We start from the raw sequence: 18,491 nt of genomic DNA, 5'->3' as shown, positions 1-18,491 counted from the left end.
AAAGTTGTTGAAATTTCAAAGATTTGCAACATCGGAACCATTGGAACAGACCTCCAGTCTGCAGATGAAAATGGAAAGGCCGCTGTGTGACTGGAAGGCAGCCATGTCGAGGTTGGTGATGAGGTCCACGACCCGGACCGCTCTTGTTACAAAAGTGATCTGATCCTGCTCATCACCGAGAAATTTGATTACCTGCGAAGTGGAATAATGCTATAAAAAAGGAACTGCTTTGACAGGAGTTTAATGTTCCCAACAGTGATGTTTACCTTCAACAGAGCTTCCATCATTCCACAAGAGACAAGGGCTTCACCCCCAGCATCATAGCTGGCCAAATGATAAAGGAAAGAAAAGAGTGCTGTGGCAAACTGATGTGGGTAAGGGTCCATCAAAGGATCTGGGAAGGAAGATTAAAAAAATAAATAAATAAAGCCTCCTTCATACAGGGTGTCAATCCCACTGCTAGCAAAAGGAGACTCACCGATCATTGCTTGTATACAGTTGCGCACCAACACAGGCAAGAAGCCATGGTAGGAGGCAGTGCCTGTGCAGTCAATGATGTTGGAAAGTTTGGGCGTTCTCTCCAAATGGACAATGGATGTTAAAGTGCGCAGAGATGCCGCCTTGATATCCTGAAGAATAAATAGTGCCTTTCAAACTAAATCTTACATTAGCAATTCCTGCATGTTTGTCAAGAGTGATTGGATGGCACTTACCACTAGTTGTTTGTCTGTAATCTGCAAGACATCCACCAGCTCCTCTATCAAGCCATTATATAGAATGCTATTCGTGGACTCGCCAAGTGCATTTGAATACACTGTAAATAGAAGAAAAATCCCTTTTTTTTCTAATTTAAGGTATTGACATTTTTTAAACCCTTGATTAGGCACTCATTTAACTCATTGGCTACCACTGGTGATAGACATGAGATCCATTTTGATAGACATGAGATGCATTTTGACTGGACGGCTGGCAGTAAACTATTGCTGTGAATAGAAAGAAGGATGAGCATTCACAGCCTCCCACTCCAAAGGGATTGGAAGTCTACAGTTGTTAATGGCAAGCCATGACTTAAATACTATTAAGAAAGTTATCTGGAACTATAATCACAGGGTATTTCTAGGTTTCCTACTCATTTTAAGTTATTAAGATGACCTCTGATAAGCGGGAGAAAATGGATGGGTAGGTGGATACTAGAGCTGGGAATCTTTGGGCACCTAACGATTCGATTACGATTCAGAGGCTCCGATTCGATTATAAAACGATTATTGATTCCTTTTTCTTTTTTTTTTTGTAAAGTTTTGTACATTAGTTCCAAAATTGTTCAAAAATACTCTCAGGCTAAACCAAACTACTATTTCAGTATCAAGTTCGCATATAGCAGTAAACAAATATACAAAAATAACATTAAATAAAAAAACTCCGGTCCCCATTCTGTATCAGCAGCTTTAAACTACATTCAATTAATTTAATGCTGTGAATCAACCGTTAAAGTTGTTAAAATTGCTCCCGTTATTCCATAATTTCCCTTTTGTCTACTTTCGACATGTGAAAGTTTATAACTATTTTAAAGATAGATTCAAGTCAATATTTTACCGATTTAGGAGTATTTTAGATAAAAAGTTAATTAGGTTTGCTTGGAAGGTTCGCTATAACAGCCTTGCAGGGAAGTGTACTGCTCTAAGATGGCGGCCGTTTACTAACGCCAACATCTAGCTTTTTGTAGATATGCTGCTTACGCTACCGAATCTATAATGCATCTAGTCCTATATAAATGATATCTACTGTAACATTATGTGGCTGTACTTTGTAGCAGCTTTTCGGCAGCAGTCAGGTATGTTGTTGTGTTTTTTTATCTCGTGGCATGAGTTGAGCTAGAGCCGTGAGTTGAGCATTGGCATTACCTGAGGGGCCGAGTAATGAGAAGCATGATGTTTAGCTACTCTCGCTCCGTTCCGTCCCGAAGACCGCGCGGCGCGCTGAGTGTGTTGTACTTCCGCTTTACTTGGCATATTTCAATAATCGGAATTTGGATGTTTGTGAATCGTTCTCGAATCTTCCACGGCCGAATCGCGAATAATTTAAGAATCGGAAATTTTGCACACCTCTAGTGGATACATATATATATTATATAAAATTACGACCTGGTGTCCACGTACAGTGGGGAGAACAAGTATTTGATACACTGCCAATGGGTTTTCCCATTGGCAGTGTATCAAATACTTGTTCTCCTCACTGTATATGAACATTGCATTTTGGGTTATTAAAGCCATGCTTATATACATAATTTTAATAGTTTAGCTAACATGACCCAAATTGTGATGACCACATTCAGCATGTGGACGACAGCTCTTTGTGTTTTTTTTAATCAGCAAAAATAGCCACTTGCTCTGTAAAGCGTTAAATCTGACATGAATAGCTCCAACCAACCCAGTATTGAGATGGCGTGCAGTCTGGCTTGCACGGCTTGCAGTCTCTTCTTGTGATTTGAAAAGCCATGAGCCAGTCGAATGTGTGTGAAAAGCAGCGTCTGCTTGTCTTTAGGTATGTTGTACATCACCGTGAGCGACTCCATGATTTCAGATGGACTGTCTGAAATCTGAGGGTGAAAGAAGATGTTTTAGTTCAATATTATCACTGTCTTAATATAATTTGAACAAGTACATACCTTGTCAAGTTGCTCAATATGGATATAGTGTAATGTGTTGCTGCTCGTCTGTTGGAAGTAAGCAGTTCAAGATATGCGTAAAATTAGCGAGCCAACAACAAAACCGTTATGTCTAAAACATTTTAAAGAAGTTAGTGGCCTTTACCTTCCTCTCCACTTTGACCTCAGAGCCCGGCTCAGCATAGAACTCAAAGTGCAGTGTTGTGGCACTGGGAGGGTACTTCTGGTAGGCAGTATCATTGAGAAAGGGAAGGGGGAGAGCAGCTTGCCTGAGTTCTTTTTCACTAATTTAACAATACAAAATCCTACAAAGATAATATCAAAGTCAACAAAGTCATTTACAGATTCTTACAGTCATTAGAAGATCCCTGCAGCACTCGGCGAGGCCAAAACCATTCTCCTTTCCTCCCCAGCTCTGCAGAAGTGAACAATGAGACAAAATGTTACATTTCCATTCAAGTGACAAGTGGAATCATCCCAATATGAACAAAATTATCAACATTCGCTCAACCTCAGCCAGATGTTGCAGACGTGCCAGGAGAGGGGTTCTTTTGTCAGAGCCTAGCCTTGTAATGTAGTTGGACCGCTTACTGAACACATAGAGGAGGTTCAGCACAGACAGGACAACTTGCATGTCACATGATGCCAATAAGGTGGTTAAGTGCTGTAAAGGAAAAAGGCAAGATCAAATAATTTTATGAGTTATTGTGACTACTTGTATGACTCATAATACTTGTTAAAGGGGAAACGATAATCTTGCAATATGATATTGCTAAATTTTGAAATATTAAATATTACAATTCTTTTCATTAACTGAATAGACTACAGCGTTTCACAAAAATCCGAAAAGTTTTTTTTTTTAAACAAAATTTTCTTCATACAGTATATCATCACTACCTTGGATAACGTCTACATTAATAATATCCCTTTATGACTGACCTCTATGGAACTGTAGAGGTGCCTGGAGAAGCTGTACTCAATGAGCAACGCTGTAAAGTTAAGCACTGCCAAAAGCAAGGCTTTGAGCTGGCTGTTGTCTGGCCGGTCACACACCAGCAGCCATGACATATTCTCCACTGTCTGGCCTGCATCGCACAGAATGCCATCGAAGCGGTCTAGCAGATCCACCCAGTGGTACAACTCGCACTGTAAAGGACAATCAGGATTTAAGCAACTCTAGCTTGGATTTCAAAATGAAACACATTCCTAACAAAATGCTACATTTTAGTTTTGTCGATTTCTTTTCAGAGAAATTACCTTGCCAATATTCCAGGTCTTGATGTGTTGGAGTTCAACAAGCAGTTGATCATCACTGCATGCTTTCAGTTTATCTATAAGTATCCTACAATCAGCAGGCTGTAGGTTTAAAAATGACACAAAGTTAAAGATGGAACAATGGAGTACCCGGATCACTTGCAGCATCTCACCATTCGTTATGATTGGAGACTACAGGTATGACAATTGTCATTACCAGATTTATTACAAGATTACTTCAACAGGGTTCCTACTGTTTTTTTTTTTTTTTAATCAAGTGAAACTTGATTTGTTGAACCAAATTGAATGCCAATTCCAGAAAAATTCACAGCCAAAATCGCTCTAACATTCTTTAATCTAAATCCCCATAAAATACGTCAGCAACCCTATGTACCTTTCGAGACCGTATAAACCCAAGTGAACTTCTATGCATAGAGGATGCAACAAAAATGTACTCCAAATAACTATTCTTATACGTTGTAAACGCCATTCAACAATGTCATTATTCGAATAAATTGGTTTTTAAATGCCAACTTTTAATTGTCAATCAACACATAAAGAGAAAACTATTTAAATAGTTTAGAGACATCATGTAACTTGCCGAAATCTTTGCTTTAGCCTCAGTCATTATATCTGTCAATCCTTTAGAAAGCTGATTATCTGTGTTGAATCAAAACAAGACATTTGCAACCATCTGCACATACAGTGGTACCTCTATATACAAATTTATTTCGTTCCAGGACCTGGTTTGTACGTTGAAACGGTCGTATGTCGAGCAGGATTTCCCCATAAGAATACATTATAATTCGATTAGTATATTACACAGGCCAAAAATCTATGCTAAATCCTTAATAAAGACTGCTGGAACAATTACAAAATGGCAATTACATATAGCAAAACAAATACATTATAAATACAACTCAAATAATAATAATAAAGTAACGAATTGGGTTCCAATGTGGTGCTTGTGTTTTGCATGCTGTTCCTGAACGCACCGTGTGACTGACGAGAGAGTGAGAGGTGCGTAAGAGTTTTGACTTTCTCTTTTCATGTTGTCGTCGGCTGACAGTAGCCGTGTTACACATGTTCTGAAACACATGTTCTGAAATAAATAATTAAAAACCTGAGGAAGCTGGCGACTTCCTTGCCGATGTTACAATAAAAAAAAAAATTGTCACCCTAACATATAAAGATTGGCGAACGGAGTATGATCGGAGGACCGTCCAGATCATAAGACATATTATGGCTGTATTGTTGAGCCAATTCACTGACACATCATGCTCGTATTTTTCTATCATTTCCATCTTAATTTCAATAGGAAGCATCACCTTTTTCCTTGTTTCACCACCTGCACTAACCTTCTTGGGACCCATGTTGATTTTGCTCACAAGAAAATCTGCCGTGTGTCCGTCTTGCGGGAAAATGAAATAGTGACGCCGTCATCAATAATTGTATTTCGAGCATGTCGTCATATGTCGAGACAAAGGACGAGTCAAATTTTACGTCGGGTGTCGAAAGGATCTTATGTCGAGGTACCACTGTACTTTGGAAAACAATTACCCACATTTTTCCTATTTTCGGACAGAAATAATTGTTAACTGTGGATGGTGTATGAATAGCCTGAAAATTTCATGAAGTTGAACATGATACAGTGTATGTCTTTGTTTAATCATTATTATTTCATTATTACCCGGCTTGAGTACAATGCTAAAGGTCTCCTTCTATTATTTTTAAAGAAAAACATGACTTTTGCACACATTTTGTTCGTGACTGGAATAGTTGCTATTCAACCACCATAACATTCCATTCGTATACTACCATAGGTATTATCAAATGTACACATTCACATCATGCAACTGCATTGCCGCAGCAGCCCAGCTAAGCCTCCAGGAGAGGGAAACTTCCTTTAAGAACCTTTGTAAAATATAAAGCATGTCGTATCCCAGGCTGAAACTCAAACTATCGCCAATTTGAACAGCTCACTTGAGATTCTGTTGTCGTTAAAATAAGATGCTGTTGTAGAATTTCTACATCTCACTATGTTATGGTTGTATTTCAGCAGCTGTTCCCCCATTGAAAATTGATCGATTTTTTTTCCCGTCCGAAGATGGTGTGTTCCTATTTTGCAAATGACCATTAAGGCAAATTTAAAGTAATTAAAAAAATATTTTTTTTTTCTTAAGTTGTGTTATGGTCCTGACGTGCAGCAGAATGTTGACATTATAAAGGTGTTCCAGGTCAACACTGCTGTTACTATGAATCATCCCACAGCAACGATCATGGATACTTACAGCTTCTGTCGGCGTTTTCTTCAGCTTGCTTCTGTCCACCTTCATGGTTGGTGATCGATTTGAAGCTCCTGTTGAAAAGTATGAGTGAGAATTTTGTTTTGATGCTATATAACTTGTTTTGAAACAATCTAATTACATGGGTTTAATTGGAGGTATACGTACAGATGTGGATTTGTAAACGGCCGATTAACAGCATGTTTGAGTCACGTCACCTGGAAGAGGGCAGCAGAATGAAAACCAAGAAGTTGGAGCAGCAGGTTCAAATTGTACACCAACATTGCAACAATTCATTTTAACTGGTAGGGCTGCGAGTGAACGATCACTGCAAACCCTCCTAGAACAAATGGATTGAAAGTCAATCACTGGATTTGGCTGTGAATGAGTACATCTTGGAATGCTAAGAAATCACTGAGCAGGCAAGGGATGGATTCAATTTTGAAAAAAAGTCACAACAATACAGTGCTGAGCTAGCAATGTGTTAAAACATGAGATACAGAGATTCGGTTTTCAAGTGACTAGGGAGTCATCTAACGACTGACTGCTCATCACAAAGCAAACTAGCAGGGAGCCCATTAGCCGCTGACTAGCTCAGAACACACAGCGACCGGTAAAGCAGATGTGGCACGGGTTATCAATTAGCCTCACAAGCCAAATGATTGTACCATCGTAGCACTTTTCATCCCAAATAAACAGCGGCCCAAGGATGACTTGACCGCCACAACCCCACACGCTGACAGCTTAAAGTTGGAGAGCTAGGCGGCTACCTAGCGAGCTAACACGCTAACAGCAGCGTGATGAAAAATGTTCAACATTGTCGAACGTCTAGACAGCCCTCGTACATGCGGGAGTGTTAAATAAAAGCATGTGAGACGACAAAACATACCCGGTGGTCGCTTTACTATACGTTCGAGGCACAAGCAACGAGAACGCACGGCGACTTTCGCTGCGGAGTTGCTGATAGCCTGAGCCGCTTTTAACTATGTCAAGATGCACACTTCAAAGCCATTAAAAAGCCCGAGACCGTGCTCAAATCGACCAAATCCCTCCGAACAGGAGGTGGCCCATGACACGGAGGCAAACTTTGTCACCAAAGTGTCTTTTGACGCCATCCGAATCGCAGCTGTCAATCCACAACTCCTGAGATCCAAACGCACTGTCCTGAACAGACTCTAGACTAATTTAGGTCGAGGCTGCGCAGGCCGAACAACAACAAAAAAAAGCCCGCAGTTCCTTTTCTGGTCCCGTCTCGCCTATTCTCGCCTCGGGGCAACACCGAGCACTCGGGTGACCATGAAGATTACATGCCGTAGAGTGAAACGAGTTATGGCGGGCAAACGTGCAGCTCTTACCCCGACTCATCCTCATCATCAGACGGCCGTAACACGCGCTAGCTGGCCAGCTACCGCTAGCAAGCCCTGACGCGTAGAGCAACTCGCTGAATCATTGTCGTCACTCGGACACACTTTTGGCTTCTTACTCGGCGTTCGGGAGACAAACACGGGAGCGACAACACGGGCTTGGGCTAAGCAGACAACCCTTTTTGTTCGTACGTTAAATGTTTATTTTTTTAAGCCACGAGTGACGTTGCCCGCGCGTATACATAGCACATAGGCACTGGCGTCTGAGTAGTGTATAAAAAAGTGAGCAATGACAAGACTCTGATTGGACACCAGCCATTTGGACTCATTCGAAGAGAAAATGCCCCAGACGCTAAAACGCAAGTCAAAGTGTATATATGTTTCACTTGACCGATTGGAATTTCCAACAAATGTTCACATTCTGAAACCACGTACAGTACTACCTTGACATACAAATTGAAGTCGTCCCGACAACCTTCTCAACAAAACGTTTGCATTCAAATCGGCTCTCCCAATTTCAATGACTAGAAACACTAGTAATCCGAAAAACTGCCACTTTCAAAATGTATAGTAATCACATAGGCTGTCAAAACGAATGTGCAACTAACCCTTTATAGGGCAAGTGACTATTTTGGTAGTTCATTTAAAAAACAAACATGCAAATGTATATTTGCCTGTAGGTTAGAAGTTAACCAGTAGAGGGTATCCGCGCTCTTCGTCACAACCTTCCGCCTGTTGTAGTAGTAGCACTTTAAAAAAATCCATCGTACCTCAATGCCTGCAATTGACACTAATAAGTAGGGGTGTGACAAAATATCAAAATGGTGATATATCGTGATACTTTGTATCCCAAAAGGTGACTGATACGCTCCTGCCAAGAATTGAGATATCGTTTTAAAAAGGTGTCAATGTCTAAAAAAATAAAAATGAACCAACAAGTTGCTACAAAAATCTTCCACCATTATAGTGTCTCACTTAACTCTAAGGCTGCATTGACGGTGCTCGACTCCCAATCTATTTAGACTGGGAACGTTCGTTCGAAACCAGAGCAATCACAGTCATTCTGTCCGATTTTCAGGGCATTTACAGGCCACTTGCTGTTCATTTGAGGGCATTTACAGCTGATTTTCTGTTGTGTTTGAGTCACCGCCTATTCATTTTGGTAATTCCCAGGTCACTTCTTGTTGTGTAACTCAAAATAAACAGGAAGAGACCCATTAAATACCCCAAAATCAACAAGGAGTAACAAAATCAACAGGTAAATGACCTTAAATGGCCCAAAATTACCTCATTGCCTGGCATTGGCTGCCACTACCGGCCATAGATGTTCAAATGGATTGGACGTCTACTAGTGATAAACTCATTCCAATTTACAGCAGAAGCTTGATTTTCTGTTTATTAGTTGTTTGTAGAATATCCTAGAATGATTTCCTGACCAATGTATCGATAATTGTTGTGTCGCCATATCGTCAGATCATCGTTATCGTGAGCTTTGTATCGCAAATCGTATCGTATCCTGAGGTACCAAGAGGTTCCCACTCCTACTAATAAGACGTTCAAATCATTTAGACTGGCAGGATTGGCAATGAATGCTCATTTTCCCATTTTATTGGAGACATGTAGAGTTTAGACAAGGAAATATGACAAAGCATATGCAGCTTTTGGCTTTGACTTTTAATACAGTGTGAGACCAGGAAAGACCAGTCTGTTTATCAGGATACCAAATCAATTAAGATGTCACTTGAAGACATTAGACCCAAATCACATTGATAAGCCGCTTGATTTTTGAAAACATGCCGAAAATTGCCAACAATCAGTTGCTTTGTCAGTGTTACATCAGTAAACCAGCGAGCACTATTGGCATCATATAAGGTGACATAACAAGTTGCTCAGTGCAAAATAACCCCACACCATAGCAAAGGAGCTGATATTGCCTGCAGCAAAAATAAAAACTGTCCCTCTGTCCAATGACACTGTTGTTTTGTTCCATTTTTGTGTTTTCGGTTAAATTGTTGGGCATATTGTCCTCATGAGTTAATGTCGCTAATCAATTTGAATGTCTTATTATTATTTGATTTTATTAAATATTGTTTTTCAGTATTAAATGGTAAAAAAATGTACCTTGAGTGTACTTTTAGTTTGTATGTGCCTTTTTTTCTTCCCAAAATTCAGGCAAAGTAATGAGCTTTTGCTGTCTGCGACAATGTGGACGCTAGCACTTCTAGTGCACATCATTTGGTTAGACTTGTTATGTGTCGATATGCTTGAAAGTGTCCTATTTTATCCATATCTGACAACCGTCAATCCTCCAACCTGTGTTTTATTCCAACACATTGTTGAGGACAGCAATGTGGCTAATGGCTACAAATCCGAGCAGTTCTTGGACGCGGCACGAGCAGCTATCCAACACTGCCATGGTGTGAAGTAAGTTTAAACGTCATCTTCAAACAAAACACCCGTCGCTACAAAACACGTACTTTGTTCGCTTTCGGGAAAACACAGAGAAACAGGCATCTTTTTTGAGAAAAATTACAAAGGTAAATGAGAAAGCCCTCAAAGCCAGTTACCTTGTTGCTAAACCCAAAAAGTCCCACACCGTGACAGAGACATTAATACTACCTGCCTGCAAAGCCATTGACTGCGAGATGCTCGGCCCTGAAGTGGTTAAAGACATTGCTCAAGTCCCCCTGTCTGATAATTGTGAGCTTTTTTAAGCCAAAATGCTTAAAAAAAATAAAAAGAAAGACAGAGCTGTTGAAGAATAAGGATATCGACTTTGCGTTCATCTAAACAGGCTCAAGTTTCACACTAAGTATACATCCTGAGATTTTATAATCGGAATAGTCTTCCCCCTGAAATCCGCACCACCACAAATTTGGCCCTTTTTAAATCTCGTTTAAAGCCACACCTTTTTAGACTCGCCTTTCCCCAAGTTTAGTTTAGCCTGGTTTTATTTCTTTAGGATTTTTAATGTTTTCAGATTTTATCTGTTTAATTTGCTGTCTGACTTTTATCGTGATGCGTTGTTTCGTTTCTTTTTTCTTTTTTTTCTTCCTAATGTCATTGTATAATACTTTCCTGCCTTTTATTTACTATGAGCCATGTTTGTCTTTGTTGTAAAGCACTTTGGGGACCTTTCGGGTTTTGTAAAGGGCTATATAAATAAATTAAATTGATTAATTGATTGATTGATTGATTGATTATAACTAAATATACTGTACAGAAATTCGCTTTGAAACATTTTTGGTTTGTGGTGTGCCGCGAGATTTTTTCAACGTAAATACCTGCCGTGACTCAAAAAAGGTTGAAAAACACTGATCTAATCAATGTGTTAGGTGATTAAAAGCATAAATCCTTCTCACTTCATTTTACCGATGTTCTGAAAGAAGCAGCAAATGTACTGGTCCTTCTAAAAAAAAAAATAGCGTATTGTGATAAAGTTCATTATTTTCTGTAATGTACTGATAAACATTAGACTTTCATATATTTTAGATTCATTACACACAACAGAAGTAGTTCAAGCTTCAGGGTTTCCCGTACCATCAAAACATTGTGGCGCGCCGCCACACCGAAATAAACGCCGCCACGACTGGCAAAAGAGATGTTTTTTTGTGTGTGTTTTTTTTTTTTAAAGTCCGTTTCAAACTAGCAGCAGCCGAGTGTGAGGTGTTCAGCGGCAATCCATTCATTGTGTATTGCAATGTCCCTAATTATGCGCGGCCTCCTTAAGAGACGAGCTGTGACGTAGAAGGAAGCGAGGAGGAGAACGGGCGAGCTAGCGAGAGATAGCGGTCCCAAGTCACGGCAGCCCGCTGTTATTTTGTTATTGTTTTTCTTTATTATTGTTGCCACAATAAAGTGGGTAAGGCAATACCGGCTCCTCACCTTCCCCTCATCCGGGGCATTACAGTATTTTGGATTGGACTTTTCGGCGAAAGGGAGCGGTGGACGGCCGTCTTGGACGGAACGGACGGAATCGCGGCGGGCGAAACCTTGATAAATGCGCTTTTCTCGAACTCGAAAAATGGCTCTTATACCTCTCCTTGCTAAGCTAAATGGTACATCGATGTGCGTTTGTGTGGAAATGTAGTTCACGGAAAAAAAAAAAAATATTTACCTTCTCGCCGAAACTAGTTAAACGCTTTACACGGCAATTATAATTTCCCCAGACTCGTTGAAATGGGTCCATCCGAGGGTTTAGGTTTGGTCTCAATACTGGGAGGGACGATATAACAGCATAACCTGCATGTACACTTTTTGCAGGGGACGGGATATCAATAAAACCAAACAGATTGGGTGAACGGGGGGACAGGGCTACATTTCTTTGAACCCAATTAATTGATAGGCTAAATGATCAATGCAAAAATAAATCTGTATTGTCTTGTACTAACTTTCACACTGCAAATTTATAACGTCTAATTTTTTTTTTTTTTTTTAAATCTAGTCGAATAATTTCCTCCATCTTGTTTTGAGTGTTAAAGACTAGTTAACAGATTAATGGGTCAGATTATTCAATTTACTTTAGGTAAATATTTGTTCCTATTAAGCCCATACATCCAAAGGTTGGTCATTTTTCACCAAAATCAAGGGGAAAATGCTTTCAAATAACATTTGGAACAATATGAATTCTTGAATTAAGAACATTTCTGACTAAAAAACTTTTTTTTTTTAAAAATTAAATATTCTCAGTTTTTGCTTAAAATAAGCGTGTTAAGAAAATAGCTAGCTGAAAATAAACTTATTTCAAGAAATCTGATTCAAATTTATTGGAAGCCCTACCAGATAATTTAAGTTATTTCTGGTAGATTTACAATGAAAACAAAGGGGTTTATCTAGTCATCAGCCAATCAAACGTGCGTTTGAGGAAAAAAATTGTGTCAGTCTAAGTCTGAACATAATGAAAGTAATTCACTCAATAATGGTAGGGTCAATTCTATCCTTACAAACTATGTGAAGACAATATAAATGACCTCTATAAATGAACTTACTATATAATGCAAATAAGCTTGCTTAAAAGTTGGTGGGGACAATTCGAGCATCCTGAAAAGTTGCTAGTGTTATGTCCCTAACGTCCCAATGCAAACCTACGCCACTGGTCCATTAACAGAAGGGCTATTATTGTTGTGGTTTTATAGTACATATTAGGGCCAAAAAGAAAGGAAAAAGAAGGACTACGAGATGTAAATTGTACTATTGCTACAAAAAAAAAAAAAGTCTGATTATTATGTAGGGTAACGTAGCTGTAATATGCTACGCATTTTACGTACAGTGGTACCTCTACATACGAAGTTAATCCGTTCCAGGAGCTTGTTTGTAAGTCGAAATGGTCGTATGTCGAGCAGGATTTTCCCATAGGAATACATTATAATTCCATTAATTCGTTCCACAGCCCAAAAACCTGCACTAAATCCTTAAAAAATACTGCTGGTACTATTACAAATGGCAATTACATATAGCAAAACAAATAAATAATAAATAAAAATCGGATTAATAATATAATAATAATAATAATTCCTGTAATAGTGTAACGAAACGGGTTCTAATAAGGCGGACGTTTTTTTCTGTACCTGAAGGCACCGCGGCGCTGACGTGACAAAGAGGGAGGGGAGCGGGTGAAAGTTTACTTTCGCTTTCAATGCTTTCTTGAGAACATTGTCAATTGCGGCAGACAGCAGGCGTTTTGTGTTGAATAAGTTGTGAAAGAAATGATGAAAACGTGGCGAAGCTGGCGATTTCTCTGGAGATGTTACCACAATAAGAATTGTCAGCTTAACTTATAAAGACTGGCGAACGATGGTCGGAGGAGGACCGTGGAGATGTATTGTTGAGCCATTTCACGGATGCCCACCCTACGCTCATATTTTTCTGTCATTTGCATCTTCATTTAGAAGGTAAGCGTCAACTTTTTCCTTGTTTCACCACCTGTACCAACCTTTTCTGAAACCTGTGTTGATTTGTCACACAAGAAAATCCGCCATGCATTCGTCTGCGGTGCTGCCATTGTCGTCGTATTTCGAGCATGTCGTCGGATGTAGAAACAAACGGCAAGTCAAATTTTACGTCGGATGTCGAAAAGTTCGTGTGTCGAAGCGATCATATGTAGAGGTACCACTGTACATGTACCTATTAGCCTGGCTAATTAAATATTTCTAATAGGTCTTTGTTATGGTTCTTTTTGGGGGAAAAAAATCTCATTTGTCATGCTATAACGCAATTTTGCCGTGGCATGACATGGTGAGGCTGTCGGACTCCGATGCAGCCCACCACCACAGCTTCAAAAAATCCTGGGGGAAATCCTGCTTTTATTGTTTTAATATTGATGATTTTGGCAAAAAAGCCAAGAAAAACCAAAAATCCCGATCTAAAAAATTAGCATATCATGTAAACATACTTTAAAGAAGCTACTAACCTAATCATCTTAATCAACGAATTACTCAAAACCCCTGCAAAAGATTCCTGAGGCTTTTAAAAATTCCCAGCCTGGTTCATTACTCAAAACCGCAATCATGGGCAAGACTGCAGACCTGACTGCTGTCCAGAAGGCCATCATGACACCCTCAAGCAAGAGGCTAAGACACAGAAAGAAATTTCTGAGCGAATAGGCTGTTCCCAGAGTGCTGTATCAAGGCACCTCAGTGGAAAGTCTGTGGGAAGGAAAAAGTGTGGCAGGAAACGCTGCACAACCAGAAGAGGTGACCGCACCCTGAGAAAGATTGTGAAGAACGGCCGATTCCAGACCTTGGGGGACCTGCAGAAACAGTGGACTGAGTCTGGAGTAGAAACATTCAGAGCCACAGTGCACAGGCGTGTGCTGGAAATGGGCTAAAGGTGCTGCATTCCTCAGGTCAAGCCACTTTTGAACCTGAAACAGCGGCAGAAGCGCCTGACCTGGGCTACAGAGAAGAGGTACTGGACTGTTGCTCAGTGGTCCAAAGTAGTTTTTTCAGATGAAAGCAAATTTTGCATGTCATTCTGAAATCAAAGTGCCAGAGTTTGGAGGAAGACTGGGGAGAAGGAAATGCCAAAATGCCTGAAGTCCAGTGTCAAGTATCCACAGTCAGTGATGGTCTGTGGTGCCATGTCAGCTGCTGGTGTTGGTCTACTGTGTTTTATCAAGGGCAGCGTCAATGCAGCTAGCTATCAGGAGATTTTGGAGCACTTCATGCTTCCATCTGCCGAAAACCTTTATGGAGATGAAGATTTCATTTTTCAGCACGACCTGGCACCTGCTCACAGTGCCAAAACTACTGGTAAATGGTTTACTGACCCTGCCATTACTGTGCTAAATTGACCTGCCAACTCTCCTGACCTGAACCCCATAGTGAATCTGTGGGATATTGTGAAGAGGAAGTTGAGAGACACCAGGCCCAACACTGTGGATGAGCTTAAGGCCGCTATCGAAGCATCCTGGGCCTCCATAACACCTCAGCAGTGCCACAGGCTGATTGCCTCCATGCCATGCCGCATTGAAGCAGTCATTTCGGCAAAATGATTCCCTGCCAAGTATTGAGTGCATTGCTGATATAATTAATTGAAGGTTGACTTTTTTGTATAAAAAAAAAACAACAACACTTTTTTGTATTGGTCGGATGAAATATGCTAATTTTTTGAGATAGGGATTTTTGGTTTTTCGTGACTATTTTGCCAAAATCACCAATATTAAAACAATAAAAGGCTTGAACTACTTGAGTTGTGTTTAATGAATCTAAAATATGTGAAAGTAATGTTTATCAGTACATTACAGAAAATAATTTTATCACAATATGCTATTTTTTTTAGAAGGACTAGTATATGCCAACCACTGGCGAGAGCTGCGGTATGTTACGAAAATGGTGCACATAATCTAAAGGTACTTTGCCACAGTTAAGCAACAAGTATGACCACTACATGTTTAACTGAACATTTGAGCTCCTTTAAATAGTTTTCTTACAAGTATTGGAAATTTTTATTCAATTGCCATGTGACATCGTCACACATTTGTTTCCATATCTTTCTGAACAGTTGCGGTAAAGAATTAAGCAGTACATACCAGAACTGCTTTGGTTCAATAGCTCCACCACTGTTCACTGGCATGCTTTGTAGTTTGTTTCAGAGTCTAGAATAAAAAAAAAATAGGAACATTCAACTTTTTTTTACTTGATTTTGACAGGGATATCTGTTATCTATTGAGAGTCAAGTTCAAATACACAACATTCCACAGGAGAGACACTGTTCCAGCAAAAAAAAGGCAACTTTTTTTAAATCATTCAAATGTGCCATGTTTCCAGAACAAATTCTAACTACGCTAACTATCAGTCAGAAATAATTGAGTTTTACTGAAACAGGATTTAAATTATTGATGACAAATCATATACAGTACTGTATCTTCATAGATCCATGCCAATGTTTGTGCTTTGATCGTATTTGATGGTGAATTATGAGTATTTTCTGCTGGAAAATACGTGTTTTGGTTCTGGAATGGCTGCGAAACAGTGACCTGGGCAACAACTTTTCTTACAGCACTCAAGGCAGTATTTGAACACACTTTTGTCGGTGTCATCACTTGAGAACAGGTGACAAACACTACACAAATTTTCAGCAAAGGGTACCACTCCACACAATAGAGTAATTTTTGCTTAAGTGACCGTCACACATTCTCTTAATACAACCCACGATAACATGGCAATCTGTTAAGAGTCACAATTAGGATTTATAAATTAACGGGAAGCAGAAGGACTACCATTAAAGCACACACGTTGATAGCGTACGTACGTAACATGTCACCAAAGCTTGAAACAGTAATGTTGCCCATCTTGAAATGTGGGTTTATATTAACCAGTTAGCCGTTATCGAAATGTCTGCTCCAACAAAAGCAAAATGAAACGTTTCCACGTTAGTATAAATCTTGTTATGGTGATTCTGAAGGTTTAGGGTTAACTGCGATGGTTCACAGATTACAAAATCAAATTAGCACTCGAGTACACATTTTCGTAGTGTCCGTTTGAGTGGAGCAAGCCATTACGGAGCAGAAAAAAAGCTTTTGGCCGTGTCAAGTTTACACGTCCCGCCGATGTGGTGAAAATGAGTGGGTGCTCGATTGTACTTTATAGTGTATGTTGAAATAATTTTCTAATCTTGTAACGAGAGCTCGCCACAATGCTCTATCAGTGGATCATGGCTACATTAAAAATGGCGCTTTAGGCGCTACAGGCACAGTGTACTAACCCTTAAAACAACACTATGGCCTCAAGAACGAAATTCAGGCAAGTTTCTCGACGCTTATAGTCAAAGAATAACAATGCACATCGCTGGCTACGTCAGAATGCCGTGGCGACACTTTTCTAACGAAGTATTTGTGCTTACCTCGAATGCGTGTTGAACTCACTTCTCCATCTTGGACTAACGAGTGGGAGGGCAAAACAAGATCTCGCGAGAATACACGCGTACTGTTGTCTGCCAGGGCGGGGCAGGAGGCACTCCCATGTTAAAAAATAATAAATCAAAATTCGAACTCTTGACTGCTGAAAGAGCGACTGAGGATTTTTTTTAAAAATTGTGGGCAGAATATTGCGCATTTACAAATCGGTTTATCCAAATTGAAAATTACTCAGGGCAGAAAGTTTGTGTGTTCTGCTTCACTTTTCTAGTGGTTATTACAAGGGCGTAGGTTTGGTCTCAACATTGGTAGGGACGATATAACAGCATAACCTACATGCACACTTTTTGCTCTGGCTGGGACATTAAGAAGACCAAATAGATTATTGAACTGGGGTCAGGGTTACATTTCTCGCGAGTATGAACCCAATTAATTTTTAGGCTAAATCGGGTGCTCATTACGTCGATCATGATCAACCAGTTGATCGCAATGCTATGATTATGTTGTGTTGTGTGAGCAACCTATGCGGTTATGCAGCACCCGTCCCTCTCTAAGCAGCTTTTTGCTCACGTTTTTCTGGATCTATAGTTTCCAGCAGAGTTTACTACATTTCTCACAGTTTAATTAACGTCAACAGTAGAAAACACAAACAGAATGACACTTCTCGCTGAGCAGCTTCCTACTCGAGTTTTGCAGGTTCGCAAGTTCACACAGTTTAATATTATTCTAACTCTGACGCAGGTTGGACTTTCAGTAGCAAAATTAGTGGTGTGCTTCCCACCTCCACAACATTGGCGTCTTTTTTAAAAATTACTTACAGTGGCTGCTGCTGGCCGAAAAAAACTTCTAATATCCCTTGTCTTCGAAGGAGGCGGAGGAAACGGCATGTTGTAGACATGTATTTCTGTGAGTGTGAGCATGCGTGTGTGTGTCGGGGGTGGGTCAAGCCATTACTCGTCAGCCAATCAAAGGTGTGTTTGAGGGGGAAAAAATGGACAGGCGAATTCAGCAAGTAAAAAGGGGTATATGTAAGTTTGAACATAATGAAAATAATTCACTTGATAAAGGTAGGGTCAATTCTTTCCTTACAACATATGGGAAGACAATCTAAATTACCTGTATAACTGAACTCATTATATAATCCATATAAGGTTGCTTAAACGTTGGTGGGGACAATTTGAGCATCCTGAAAAGTTGGTAGTGTTATGTCTCTACCATCCCAAAGCAAACCTACGCCCTTGGGATCGGCACCCATGTCTGATTAACATATTAATATTGTGACATTAACTCTATTAGGCTATGGGGAAACATTGCATTGGCCTGTTTGTGCTTCATCAACTTGGTTGCTCGGTTGTTTTTTTTCTCCTCCACTTTGAAAGGTTGGCAGTATTATGTCCCTACCGTCCCTATGCAAACCTACGCCCTTGGGTTATTACTATCTCTGTCCCTTCCAGAGTGGAGTTCTACCAATACCTTCTTGAGGTTTCTTCCTCCCAAAACATGCCTGTTTATGCTTTGGAATCCATGCTAGGTTAATTGAACATTAACTCATTCACTACCGGTCCTCG

At 39.9% G+C, this 18,491-nt stretch overlaps 1 protein-coding gene across 3 annotated transcripts in view; it reads right to left on the bottom strand.

The window, feature by feature from the left end:
* The window catches only part of huwe1 (HECT, UBA and WWE domain containing E3 ubiquitin protein ligase 1), a 63,817-nt gene extending 46,846 nt beyond the window's left edge, over positions 1-16,971 (bottom strand). For 2 of the 3 annotated variants that reach the window (XM_057825443.1, XM_057825459.1), the window contains exons 1-15: positions 16,911-16,971; positions 15,598-15,663; positions 6,373-6,422; positions 6,211-6,278; positions 3,923-4,021; positions 3,605-3,811; positions 3,177-3,329; positions 3,018-3,080; positions 2,811-2,888; positions 2,666-2,713; positions 2,428-2,596; positions 714-814; positions 479-629; positions 267-394; positions 52-192 (exon numbers count right to left, since the gene is read on the bottom strand). In XM_057825443.1, coding sequence (XP_057681426.1) covers positions 52-192; positions 267-394; positions 479-629; positions 714-814; positions 2,428-2,596; positions 2,666-2,713; positions 2,811-2,888; positions 3,018-3,080; positions 3,177-3,329; positions 3,605-3,811; positions 3,923-4,021; positions 6,211-6,255 — 1,383 coding nt within the window. In that variant the 5' untranslated portion in view covers positions 6,256-6,278; positions 6,373-6,422; positions 15,598-15,663; positions 16,911-16,971. Of the gene's footprint in view, positions 1-51; positions 193-266; positions 395-478; positions 630-713; positions 815-2,427; positions 2,597-2,665; positions 2,714-2,810; positions 2,889-3,017; positions 3,081-3,176; positions 3,330-3,604; positions 3,812-3,922; positions 4,022-6,210; positions 6,279-6,372; positions 6,423-7,559; positions 8,634-15,597; positions 15,664-16,910 lie in introns of those variants that run through there. The other variant, XM_057825450.1, reaches the window with a different exon arrangement.
* Between the last annotated feature and the right edge of the window lie 1,520 nt (positions 16,972-18,491).

Source organism: Corythoichthys intestinalis, chromosome 2 (genome assembly GCF_030265065.1).
Source record: "Corythoichthys intestinalis isolate RoL2023-P3 chromosome 2, ASM3026506v1, whole genome shotgun sequence".
NCBI lineage: Eukaryota > Metazoa > Chordata > Actinopteri > Syngnathiformes > Syngnathidae > Corythoichthys > Corythoichthys intestinalis.
Note: the sequence above shows the minus strand (reverse complement) of the source record. Positions and strands in the feature narration are given on the sequence as shown.